This window comes from Balaenoptera musculus, chromosome 3 (assembly GCF_009873245.2).
Source record: "Balaenoptera musculus isolate JJ_BM4_2016_0621 chromosome 3, mBalMus1.pri.v3, whole genome shotgun sequence".
In the NCBI taxonomy this organism is placed as follows: Eukaryota; Metazoa; Chordata; class Mammalia; order Artiodactyla; family Balaenopteridae; genus Balaenoptera; species Balaenoptera musculus.
In genome coordinates, this window is record NC_045787.1 from 63471579 (window position 1) to 63485097 (window position 13519).

At 31.7% G+C, this 13519-nt stretch overlaps 1 protein-coding gene across 7 annotated transcripts in view; it reads right to left on the bottom strand.

The window, feature by feature from the left end:
- SSBP2 (single stranded DNA binding protein 2) overlaps nucleotides 1–13519 on the bottom strand; it is a 304079-nt gene that overhangs the window by 69654 nt on the left and 220906 nt on the right. For all 7 annotated transcript variants that reach the window (XM_036847746.1, XM_036847742.1, XM_036847745.1 and 4 more), the window contains one exon: nucleotides 6503–6562. In XM_036847746.1, the coding sequence (XP_036703641.1) occupies nucleotides 6503–6562 (60 nt within the window). The remainder of the gene's footprint in view (nucleotides 1–6502; nucleotides 6563–13519) is intronic.

The following is a 13519-nucleotide window of genomic DNA, read 5'->3' on the forward strand; positions in this document are numbered from 1 at the left end:
AGAATGGACTAGATTTCAAGAAGTGAGAGAAAAAAGGTCAAGGAATCAAAGATATAATTTTCTTAAAATACCAAAAAGAGGTAGGAAAGGAAACAAACTGAACAGGTATGATATTAGCCAGGGGACCAGGACCAACATTTCAGAATGCATGAGGGGGAGTTTCCAGAAGAAAGAAATGGTCAACAGTGTCAAAAGTTATAAAGAAGTGAATTAGGAGGAGGAGTGAAAATGTATGACTAAACATTATCTTCAATTGTGAGTTTGAAGTTCTTCCTGTTTTTAAAGTCTCTAAGTAGTTCAAGTTTTATACTCTGATTGTGAATTTCTAAATCTCATTGGTGACACCATGTTTTATCACTGGAAACCATTTTCTTCGAAATTTTACTTTTTCTTGTTTATCCTGGAACATCAGAACAATTGACAAGTCTTCCTGCTATTATCACTTAAAAATATAGCATAATCCTATAGAAATCTTGATCAATGTCAAGTTGTCTTTCAAAATGAGTGTCTTTACCCAAATTTAACTCTTTAGTCGCCAGTGTTTGTCTTTTGGTAAGTCAAATCTCTAACTTTTAAAACATTTTGATCAGTCCCGGGATGACCAGATGATGGTTTTGTGCATCAAAAGAGCACGATCACTAGATTCTTTAAACCTTTAATATCAGGAAAAATAAACAGATTTATACATCTTGTGGGTCAATATATATTCTCATATTTGTCAACAAGTTAAATGTATTCCATTGATAATTGTTTAACTAGTCACAAATTTTGGCACACATTTTTTGTCTATAAAAGATCTTCATTCTGACAGGGAAATTGACACTAATGATGAGAATGCTTAATAATAACAAACATAATATCAACAAAAATATATACTTGTGAGTCAGTACATCTGTGCCAGGAATTGTGCTAAGCATTTTATATTTATTTCCCTCAATGCTTACAACAATCCCACGAGGTTGTTATTATAAATCCTTTCTGATGATGAGAAACTGAGATTTAATACAGAAGTAAGTTTGTTAATTTGTCCATGGTTATACTATCTGTAAGTAGTAGAGCCAGGACTTCAAATCAGATCAACATATTCCGAAAGTTCTAAAAGATAAGCCTTAAATCCTAGGATTTAAAATAAATGAAATAACATAAAATATTATTAAGTACTTTAAACTAATTAATAATTCAACGAAGGAGTTTCTTGCTGCAGAAAAAATCATTTAGTTTACAGAAGATTCATCATATGATTCCAATGGTGAGCCCCTCTAGGATCTTAAGATTCTGGTATGTATTTCCTTGAATACCATTATATGTATATAATCTACTCACAGAGACTAAACACTCAATGATGATTAAAAAATAGTGAATTTATCTATGCCTTTATGATATAATTCAGTTAACAATTTTGACCTACCAAATTTTTTTAATGGGCCCCCTCAATTACATGAAATGAAGTAGAACGAAATAATTATGAAATTTTGGAACTAGAAGGGATTTTAGAAATACAGGAGTCCACTCTCATTTTACCTGTAAGAAAAGCAAGGCCCAGGAAGGTTAAGTGACTTGCTCAAAGTCATACATTGCTGGGCTTTGCTGGCATTTGGATCTAAGATGCTTGACACATTAAGGTCCTGCTAACAATACTATTGTCATTTTTTTTTTCCTGTAAAAAGGCAATATCAGTAGAAAAGATATTAAAATTCAGAAATGTGACATTCAGTGTGGAAAGATATTTGTCTCCAAATTACAACTCACCATTTGACATATATATTTACTTATTTATTTTTCTTTTTTCTGTTATCTCAACCACTGTAACTGCACTGTCCAATATAGTAGCCCTTTGCCACATGTGGTTATTTAAATTAAAATGAATAAAGTTAAAAATTCGATTCCTCAGTCACACTAGCCACATTTCAAGTGCTTAAAGGTGCTCAAAGTACCAGAGCTACTGCATATGACAGTGCAGATATGGAACATTTCTCTCTTCCCAGAAAGTTGTTGGGCGCTGCTGCATTAGAACGCCAGTTCCATGAGAGAGGGATTCTCTTAGTTTGTTTTCTGATGTATCCCACATGGAGAATGGTGCCTCGCACATAGTAAACCTCAACAAATTTTTGTTGAATGACTATTTCTGAGAGTGATTTTTGTACAGCCCTATGAACTTTCCAATCATATATATGGCAACGCATTTTTTTGGTATTGGCTTATGTCCAAAAAGGGAATATCTGTGACAAAATGGCTGTAAAATAATGAGATGCAGTTTGGCAAAAGAAGTAAACATTGTACCAAAAAGCCCGATATACTGCTAACTTAAATTGAGTAAGATAGCACAGTGTTCACTATGTAAACTTTTCTTGGTTTGGGAAGGAGAATGAATTTCTTCTTTGCCAGAGATTTTGAATTTGTTAATTTCCTTTGTCCTACAAAGGTAGAAAATAATTGGAAAAGACATATATCCCAGGACATGGTCATAATTCAAAGTCAAAAGAAAATAATATATTTTTCATTGTGTTTCACTGGATTTCAAATAATAATTTAAATACTTTAACAGTGTAATTAACACAATAGAGATTTACTACAGTCTTCTTCTTTACGATTTCAGCTACAAGACTCCTATCATTTACTCAATGTAGAACTTAATTCTCTTTATGCAGCTGAAGTCCTTCTCTTATGTTTTCACATTGATATCATTAAATAAATTCAAATTCTACGTGTGAAATACTTTACAAAGACAAAATTACTGGGAAAGGACATGTTAAATAGCATTTATTCTGAAAAACAGAACATGTAAGGAAGAGTAAGTGTAGTATGTTTAAAATATAGGTACCTTGGTTATACGGGGGGGTACAGTACATTTATTTTCAGTATATGAGTAAATGTCCCAACAACCTGTTTTTTTTTTTTTCTGCTCAAATGCTTGCTGATTTTTCCCTATCTGAAAAGTGAAGGATAGTCTTCTCAAGATTTGCCTATCCTTAACATCCATTATGTTTTTCATTTTATCATGTATAGTAAGAACTATACATTCAGTATTAACAAAGAATAATCTCATATACTGAATAACCAGAAGAATAAAATATCTGTACTTTCATTTACATATATAATTAACTAATAATATCTTTATCTGGTCACAAATAAAATTCCTGTTCAATGCAAACTTTAAACATACAGAAATAAAAAAAGAAATCACTCATAATCCTATCACCCAGAGATAAAGGATAAGTCCCTTACAGTCTTTTTGGGGTGTGTGTGTGTGTGCGTGTGCGTGCATGTTGGGGGGGTGTGGAGTGGAGGAGCTGAGTTTGTACAGTGATATATGGTAAAGGTGACATACCACACAGGTTTGTGCCTTTTTTACATTTGGTAATAGATCGTAAACATTCTGTCATATCAATAAATTTAATCCTATAACATACCTTTTAATAGCTGCATACTATTTCACCATTTGGATATACTATAATTTATTTAACCACTCATTCATCTATTATTGGACAAATATCTTTGAGACTTTCAGTAGAATGGTCAGATGCAGTGTGCTTTTAGAATGTCAAAATCAGCTTTAGAATATAAAATGGTCAACAGCATTCACTATGTTACCTCAATTCACACACCTGTTTATAGAGTTTCAGGAATGGTGAGAAATTCCAATTCTATAGGGTCAACAAATAAATAGTTTATTCTTGGTGTCACTCATTAACAGTCTCTATATTTCCGGCTGTCTTGGTTTTCTTAGCATAGTGTTGAATGAACACTGTGAATTTTTCAGATTAAACATTTTATCTATGAGAAGGATAAAGACCTCCAGATTATGGATACTTCAACACCACCAACCTATTCTGACAGTTGAACCAATTCCGGTGTAATTTCTATGTTTCATGTGTTCTCTCATAGATATTTATTCTTTGCAACATTGCAGATTTTTGTAATTTTACTTTGCTTTCATAATTTTAGATACTATTACCTTTTCTTGCATTTTTTGGGCATAGTGATTTGATACCATGTTCCAAATACCCAGTCCATAAACAGTATAAGTAAGCCATTGTGGATTTAGTTCAGACCCATGAAAACCATCTCAGAAGTACTTAAAAATTATAGTCTAATCATTAGTAATTATAAATTCTGGAGAAGCTGTTTATTAAAAGATTGTCTTTTACATATTCAAAATGACTAGTCAACACCACTGAAGAAGTTAATAGCGTACTTTTTATTTTCTTAGATACAATATACCAATAAAAGAAAATTTTATTAGTTTATGATCATTTTAAATAGACTAAATAAAAAATTTAACACTTGTTTTTATATACATCATTCCAATTAATCACAAAAATAGCTTTGCCAATTCTACTTTAATGACTACATAATGAAATTGAAGAAATGTTTTGTTGTTTGAAAAGGTCATGCTACTAAATAGTTAATAGTGTAAACATTGTTTTAGGAAATGTTTAACAGTTTGCTCAAAATTCTTTAAAAAATAGTATAAATGTAAATTATTATAAATTTGAAAGACAGATGTTTGGATTAATGAAGCTTAACTATATATGGGGAGGGGGGCAAAAAAGGGCCACTCATAGAAGAGTACAATTGTTTTAACATATACTTAGGTAAAGACTGTTTAAAAGTCTTGAGGAAAAAGAACTTGTATCATAACTCTTTATTACCTTTAACTTTTTAATTGCCTCTTTTAAAAATCCAAAGGTTGTTGTTCTTAAAAAAAATTTCAAACAACCTAGATTTACAACTCCACATTTCTACCACTAACCCATTCTTCCTAAAAGTGTCTTTCATTTTGTCAGTTTCTTTAGGTGTGGAACTCAGTATCTTATACATAGCAGGTATTTCAACAATGTCAAATGGATGCAATTCCAATAACTCCATGAGATTTTCATTATTCATATGCAATAAATGGAATCAGAAAAATTCTCACATGCTTGTACAAGAAATTCACATTTCCCTAATGGAGATTTTCACACACCTCTTATATCTACGAAATACATAAAACTATGAATGGGATGTCTGAAACACCATGAAGACTGGAATGAAAGATACAACTTTCTGTCCTTAGAAAAGGAAATTTAAAAGACTCAGGCACCTATAAGTAGATCTGACTGTCAATACATATAGGTTCACCCACAGAGAAAATAAAACTCCCATATGTTGAAACACTTGGCATCCGTGCACTTCTTTTTCCTATTTCATGCCATGTTTCCCTGGCCCTATGTACTGAATGCATTTTCAGTGTGAAGGAGAACACTCCTCCAGCTGCTAATGTGAGGACTTCTAGCCCTGTAACCATGAGATGACCCAGCACTGCTGCCTGCTTAGAGTTCTCCCCTGGGGGTGAATGTGGGTGCTGGCACTCTTTGCTGTGCATTAGAAGCAGAGAACACCAGCAATTGGGACACTTCAAGGACACTGCATAATTTCAGTAAGAGTTAGGAGAGGAGAAGGAAAACTCCATTTCTATCAAATGTGCTATCAAAGTAAGCACAGCTTTCTTGTTCCATTTTTTGGTCAGGAAGGAAGTGGAAATTTTTGAAAAATGAAAAAGATTTTATTGTGATAAAAATAATAATAAACCAGGGTTTACTTTAAATCTGGGAAAATGATGTATACAAAAACAAAGAAAGTGACAAAACAATCATCTTGACATTAATATTCCATATGGTTAAGCATTTAATTTCTTCTTGTGTTACATATATATATATATATATATATATATATACACACACACACACATGCATGTTGTCTCTATTCTAAACCTAAACTATAAGCTACCTGCAAGTAAAAACTGTGCTTTATTCTCTTTAGCAAATAAATATTTATGTTATTGATAAACTATCTGAGGATGAAAGTCTATGAAATCGCAGAGCTCTTATAGGTAAAGATAGTTGGATGATCTATTGTTAACTATTAATAGATCTAACCCTTCTAGAAGCAGCTAATTATATGCTTGATATGCCACTATAATTGGGCAAAATTGGTAAGTTACAGCCATGTTATTGTAACTATATAATATAAAAATAAGCTTAAGTATGTTCGTAGAAAATTTTATTGCCATCCTTTGCAGTATAATCTGCATTTACCAAAATTATATATATTTTGAAAGGTAGGTTCAAAGTATATGGTAGACTCCAAGGGTCAGCAAACTTTTTTCTGTTAAGATCTAGACAGTAAATATTTTAGGGTTGCAGGCCACCTATGGTCTCCATCATGATCACTCAGATCTGCTACTGCAGTGTAAAAGAAGCCATAGACAATACATAAATGAATGAATGTGGCAGTGTTCCAATAAAATTTTATTCACAAAAAGTCAGCCAAACTATGGGCTATAGTTTGCCAACCCTTAATGTAGGTTATACATCACTAGAAGTAGCATAAAATGGGATGAAGAATAATTTAATATTTTTATAGGAAAGAAATATATGTGACATTTTCAAGATCTTTATTGACTCTTAAAAAAAAACACAACAAAAAACCACCAAACTTAAATAGCACACACAAATCTTACCTGGTTAGGTATCCTCAGTGGGGGCCTTGGACCTCCAGGGTACCGAGGTGACATAAAAGGCTATTGAAGTAAAACAAACAAATAAACAAAACAAAAAAACAATGTAAAATATAGATCTGAAAATAAACTGCTTTAAAGAATTTTCGAATTATACAAAACATAAATCAAATTTACTTATGTGGCTGATTTCAGTAAAATAAGAGCTTTTAAGAAAAATTACCATCCTATTTTTTTATTTTGTTGACTATCTGGAAAAATTTCCAAAGAAATCATTAAAAAATCGAAGATGACTAAAGTAACTGTAGCAAAAAAATTTTTTAATGCTATCTAATTGGCAAAAAGTAAGACTAAGAAATTTAGGCAATTGAATCTTAGTCAAGACTTCAGGAAGAGGATCACTGGCTACATTTTTATACAAACTGGATTCTGAATTACTCAATTCAGTTATCATTTTCCTCTAATAATTTTGACTGAATTACCCAATTCGGTTATAATTTTCCTCTAATAATTTTAAAGTTGCCAAATTTCTTCATCTTTTCTTTTGTAGCTCCATTTAAAATGGTAAAGAAATTTCTTTTCCAAGGGACATTTGTGGTTAGGAGAGCTTTGGCTTTCTTTCATTAAGGGTTTTTTATAATTCAAAATCGATTATAAATTTTAAAATTGAAATTGCTTTGCATATTTTGAGCCTAGCAGACTATGAGGTGTGTACTTTTTTTAATAACCATTTTTTATTGAAGTATAGTTAATTAACAATGTTGCATTAGTTTTAGGTGTACAGCAAAGTGATTCCATTATATATATACATATACACACACAGACAAATATATACATATAAATATAGACACATATATATATTCTTTTTCATATTATTTTCCATGATAGGTTATTACAAGATATTAAATATAGTTCCCTGTGCTATACAGCAAGTCCTGGTTGTTTATCTATTTTATATGTAGTAGTATGTATATGTTATGAGGTGTGTACTTTTAACAGAAGAAAAAAATGGCCTTATATTAAAACTCAAGTCAATTTATCTTGTTAGATGAATCAGAGGCTGCTAAGATGTACTGATTCTGTCAGTCCCGAAACTGTCTGAAAAATATGCTAAAAGTATCATTTCAGTGATTGTCCAATGATGAATGGAAGGAGAATATTTTTTTTTTTAAATTAATTAATTAATTTATTTATTTATTTTTGGCTGTGTTGGGTCTTCGTTTCTGTGCGAGAGCTTTCTCTAGTTGTGGCAAGCGGGGGCCACTCTTCATCGCGGTGCGCGGGCCTCTCACTATTGTGGCCTCTCTTGTTGCGGAGCACAGGCTCCAGACGCGCAGGCTCAGCAGCTGTGGCTCACGGGCCCAGTTGCTCCGCGGCATGTGGGATCTTCCCAGACCAGGGCTCGAACCCGTGTCCCCTGCATTGGCAGGCAGACTCTCAACCACTGCGCCACCAGGGAAGCCCAGGAGAATATTTTTGATCACTCAGATTTGGGCACAGTTTTTTTTTTAAGTTTATTCCTAAAATTACTCAAAATTCCATTTTTATAGAAAAATATAATTTTGTTTAATTATAATACATAATTACATGTAATATAAGCAAATTATCAACTCTAAAGGGTTGAATATTAAGTAAAATATTAAGAATGAATTAATATAAATTAAGAATCAATTTACCAAAGGATTGGGCAAGCCAAATCTATAGTACTTTACATAATTAAATTCCACATTTATAATGAATTTTCTAAAAATATTTTTAGAAATTAGGCCTGCAGTTCTAGGGCTATTTTAAAAGCAGCAGCTGAAAAATAAAATTCTAGCAAATTTATGTGGTATAGACTTTTCTATAATATCTTTTGGAGGGTCTGACAAACCAACAAGAAGAACTTTAGAATTAAGCAGTTTGAGTTTTTACTTACTGTGTTGTTATATGTTAACATATTCCTAGGAGATCATTTTAAATGGACAGAAACAGTAGATTATTCAGGTAATAGTGTCACCTCCAGCTGATAAAACTTAAGTGGATTTTCCAGTTTAAACATTTAAAAAATGTTTAGTTTTCACATATTTGATTAAAGTTGACTCTCATCATTTCTGAAGCTCTACTCTAAATTGGATTAATTAGTTAACTATACTGTCAACTGGAAGCTCATCCCAATATTCACACTCCCTCTGCTATTTTTCTAACCACCTAATTTCATTTATGAAACTGTCTTATAAATTCTGGACTCACTTAAAAAATTTAATAATTAAATATCGTGTCATTGATTTTGGAATGGTTGCCTTTCTTTCACAAAGTGATGTTTTATGACATAGTCACTAAGCCCAAGTACAATATCAATGTAAGGTTTGAGACATGGAGAAATAAAAATAGGTTACTAATAATTCCTGTCTATAATAAAATCACTTCAAAATGGAATACAAGGTAGAAATTGTTAAAACACTACTAAATACTGATAACCTTGAAATGTACCTTATTTGAAACAGAGCATTTGAGATTTGTATGTTCCTCTGAATGTAAAATAATGTTATAGTATTAACATAAATGGACTATTTGAAAAGAGAAAATTTTTCTCTGATCAATGGCATTGTGAATAAATGTATTTTAACAGGACTGTTGTACTCTCCTATCTGACCATGAGGCCCCATCAAGGGATTACTAAGAGGGAGAGGCAGTGCATGTGGTAGTTGTGAACCTGTAGTCCCCTATGGAATAAGATTGCGAGAGAGAAAAGAGTCTCTTTTTAATTTATTTCCTCTTGTATGCCCTCCTCCAGAAGTTCAAATTTTTTTTAGCCAAAAAAAAAAAGAAAGAAAGAAAACCACTTCCATTTTTCAATCTATAGCTATACAATTAAAGCAAAAAATAACAAAAATCTAGTTAGTTTAGATAAAAAACTACTACTTTCCCCTAAAATATAAACATTATTATGGTTAAAGCATTTTAATATCAAATTAGTGCTGTTATAAGCTCTTAATATTCAGATTGATTCTTAAGATATCTGGTTAACCACCTAGGTCCTCAACTGCCTACTTGTTGAGGTACAGACACAGCAACAGAACCCAAAAGAGTTTTCATGTTAGCAACTGAGAGTATTCTACTAATATTCTGTATTTCACTATTCAGAAGTCAATTTGCTTTCAAATATAATTTAAGGTATTAAAACAAGTTTAAATTCTTTTATGGTAAAATGCTAATCTAAGAGATTACCTACTGATATTATAAAGTATACCTACTGATATTATAAAGTACATCTATCGACAGACCTTCAGTACTCTCTGCGTTGATAACCTGGGAAGAACAGGTTCCTCAAAAGAGCCCTTAGCTATGAAAGTATGCTTACTCTTAATATTTGGGGAAAATTTTTTAATAGTTTGGGCATCAAAATATGTGCTTGAGGGTGTCAGAATGATGAATCAATATTTTAAATGGAAAAAGCCTTCCCCTTGAAAAATGGGCTAAAAAGTTATTTATAATGTGTATGGAAAACATTTGACTGGGAGTCAAAGGCCTGGATTCTAGTTTTTGCACCACCACTAATTAGCAGAGGGACCCTAAATTAAAAACCTTTCAGGGCTTTAGTTTTCCCAACCTTAAAGTGAGAGAGTTGGACAAGATGATCTCAGAAGTCTCTTGGGAAATAATAATTTAAAATCCCCATGATACTGAATGTCAATATTATGACATAGTATGAGTGTGTTTCATGTTTGTTTGGTAATTGCAATCATTGTCGCTTTTGTTGGGGTCATCCATTTACAATGCTTGGTGTCAGTTTATTTATCTCTTGCAAAAATAAAATACACTGTGTGTGTGAGTGGAAAAAAAAAATTAATGCTAGTAGAATAGGTAGTTTAACTCTTCAAATCAAGATATACAATTTCCAGTTACTTGGAATATTTTTACTTCTTAATTTTTAATATTTCATAAAAGGCCTTTTAAAATATAGTTTATACTAATTTGTATTATTTCCTAATTTTGAATCTGCATCCACATAGTGGTCAGTTGGTATAATAAAGAATAATACTTGATTCTTTAAAAAAAATAAAATAAAACTCCCATGATTCCATGTTAATTATTTCCAGCAAGTATAAAGATTAGCATACTGTAAATAGCTATAAATATTTGAAGTGTGTGTGGGTGATATCAGTCTATGCTCCTAAGGCACAAGCTATCTTTATCAAGGAGCTAGAGAAGCTTATTCCCATGCTTTCCAGAGAAAAAGAAAAACCTAGGTAAAGAAAAAAAATACTCCAACAAACAATGATGCCCTTTGTTCAGATCAAAGGCCAATAGAGAGAATAAAAAAGCTGCACTTATTGATTAAAAGGTATGCTAGAGATTTGTTCATTCAACAAATATTTATTAAACACACACAAAGGCACTGTTCTAGATGGTGGGACATATCAGTGAACAAAGCAGATGAAGATCACTGCCCTCTGCTTAGGATTTTTCAAGGTTCACAGTCTTGTAATTAATAGGAGAAAAAATGTTCTGGAAAAACTATTTTCTACAGTCCACTAATCTGGAAGAAATAAAACGTTCTCTTCACCAAATGGCAAATATCAATGAAAACCCAAAGAAAATAATATTTCAATCTGGTGGCTTCCCTCAGAAGTCATATTACATCATCCCTACTTGACAGAACATGTAGTGTTATGAATGACTAAAAATCAAGGCTAGGCTTTTAAAAAAGTTCTCCAAATTAGGCAAAACTCGTGGACAAAGGTTCTTTATAATACACAAGATAAACTGAGTAGCACAGTTAGTACCCTGACATATGGAAATACATTTATAGGCATAAATTCTCATTTCTACATGTTTCAGTTATCTACTTAGAATGAATGGGATAAACAAAAGTGCAAGCAATAAAAATGTATACAAAGCCAGAAAATCAATAAATATTTGATGACTAAATGAAAGGAAAAAAACTCTAATAGAAATATAAACTAAATGTCCAGCCCATTTCCTCCAAGTAGTCTTTTAGAGAAAAAATCACACCCATTTAGAATCATAATTTATTTCAGAATGAACATCATTCAGTCTTAAAGGATTATTATTTTCCATTATATCAAGAATTATTCATGAAATATTAAACTTCTGCTTTCCTAAAAGAGATTTTCCTTTATTCTTTGCCATTTCTGCTAGTGGAAAGTAGTAGTCTGCCTCTTCTTATTTCATCTTCATAAACTGTTAGTGCTTTATCTCAATTCTCTAAGATTTAGAAGGAACAAGTTCTTTCTCATCTCTCCTTCTCCAAAGATCCCAGACCCCACCAATGGAATTATTTTATAAATAATTTACCCATTCTGAAATTACAGGTGATAAGAACCATTTAAAGCCCTAACTTCTTTTCACATATATATATGATCAAACTGTACATCTTAAATGACACACTGCTCAAATGTTAACTTTACTAATATTTTCTAACATTTTAATTAGTTTCCAGAAAGCATAAATATGATTTATCAATACCACAATTTTTCTTGAGATAACTCAGTATTCTCCTTTCTATGCCAAGTAAACATCTAACTAATCCTCCAAGGGCTGGAATGTCACTTCCTCTTTAAGGAATCTCTATAGGCTCCTTTCCCTCCATTTCCTAAGCACTTTGTTCACACTATTCTCATAGAGGATTCAGCACACTGCAGTGTAATGTGTGCCTTGATATGAAGGGAACCCACTTCAGAGGAAAGGACATGAAACCAGATCAGAGCAAGTACCTTAATGCCACGGTAATCAATCCATAAAATAAAACTGATATTTCTAAGAATCCTTACAATTGATGGTAGCAGTGTATAAATCACCCTATATCTTATTTTAAATATTTCAACATGGCTTTAGAAACTCTTTAAATCTTGGTCTTTAAGAGCAGGTTGATAATAAAGAAAATTTAAAATCACTAAAAAGTAAAATCTTCTTTAAAATGCCAATTTTATACTTAAGCATTTTCTATATACTACATTTTATTTTATGAGCACAATTTAGAACAAATCAATGATGAAAAGAATAATACTAAGTTCTTTAGAATGAACAAATGTAACATTTAGGACAGTTTACAATTCTGAAAATTTAGAAGTCTGAGATATGTTCTACAATTTAAAGTAACTGAACTTTTTTGAGTACAAAACTATTCATGTGAAATTTGCTTCTATTTTTGAAAAAATAGTAGTTTTTAAATGACATAGAAATACACAATTACCAAGTTTGAGAAAACATGAACTTACAATCTAAAAAATAAATACACACTTAAAAAAATGACTTCACAAAACTACTCAAGTAAAGTTTTACAAGTTCTGTATCGTACAATTATAATAAAATCTGACTTATAGAATTTTATTCCAATATACCTTTTTGACACATTTTACAGCAAAAAGTTTTTAGAGTTAAATAGGTCAACCTCCTTATTTTATGTAAAAGAAAACCAAAGACCAAATTCCTTAACTGCCACTTTAGTTTTCTTAGAGCTATGTAACATCCGACTATAGTAATAACTTTAAAGAATAAAGGCAGGTACACATACTTCATTCTTATGACTAACTGACCATAAATAAATTGCCTGACTTGGCATTTCCTCCTAGGCACCCCCAGCAACCTTGCAACCATTCACTTAATGTAGAATTCTTTACCTTTGTTACCACTCAACCATGAAATGCTGAAAAGACAGTGGTATTTCAGGTAATCAAGTTAATTTGCACATAAAGCACTAATTAGCATGTGCTCTTATTCACCAGATGAAAAGAAATTCAACAACTGAAATATAAAATCAATTTAGTAAGCTCTATCTCTCTCTTCTTGAATATTTTTGGTAGAGTTTTGATAATATATGTTGTCTTTAGTTCATTTATTTTTGTTTTTAAGTCAAATACTGGAAGGGAATAGAAGATGGGTTAGGAATGGTGCTACATGGATGTGGTATTATTAGAAGAGTATTATCATTGTAATCAAGCTGCTCATGATAATGTGACAACTTGTAATGAGGTTCAGGAGGAAGGGAAGGAAGCAGTTAGCACATTCTAAGAG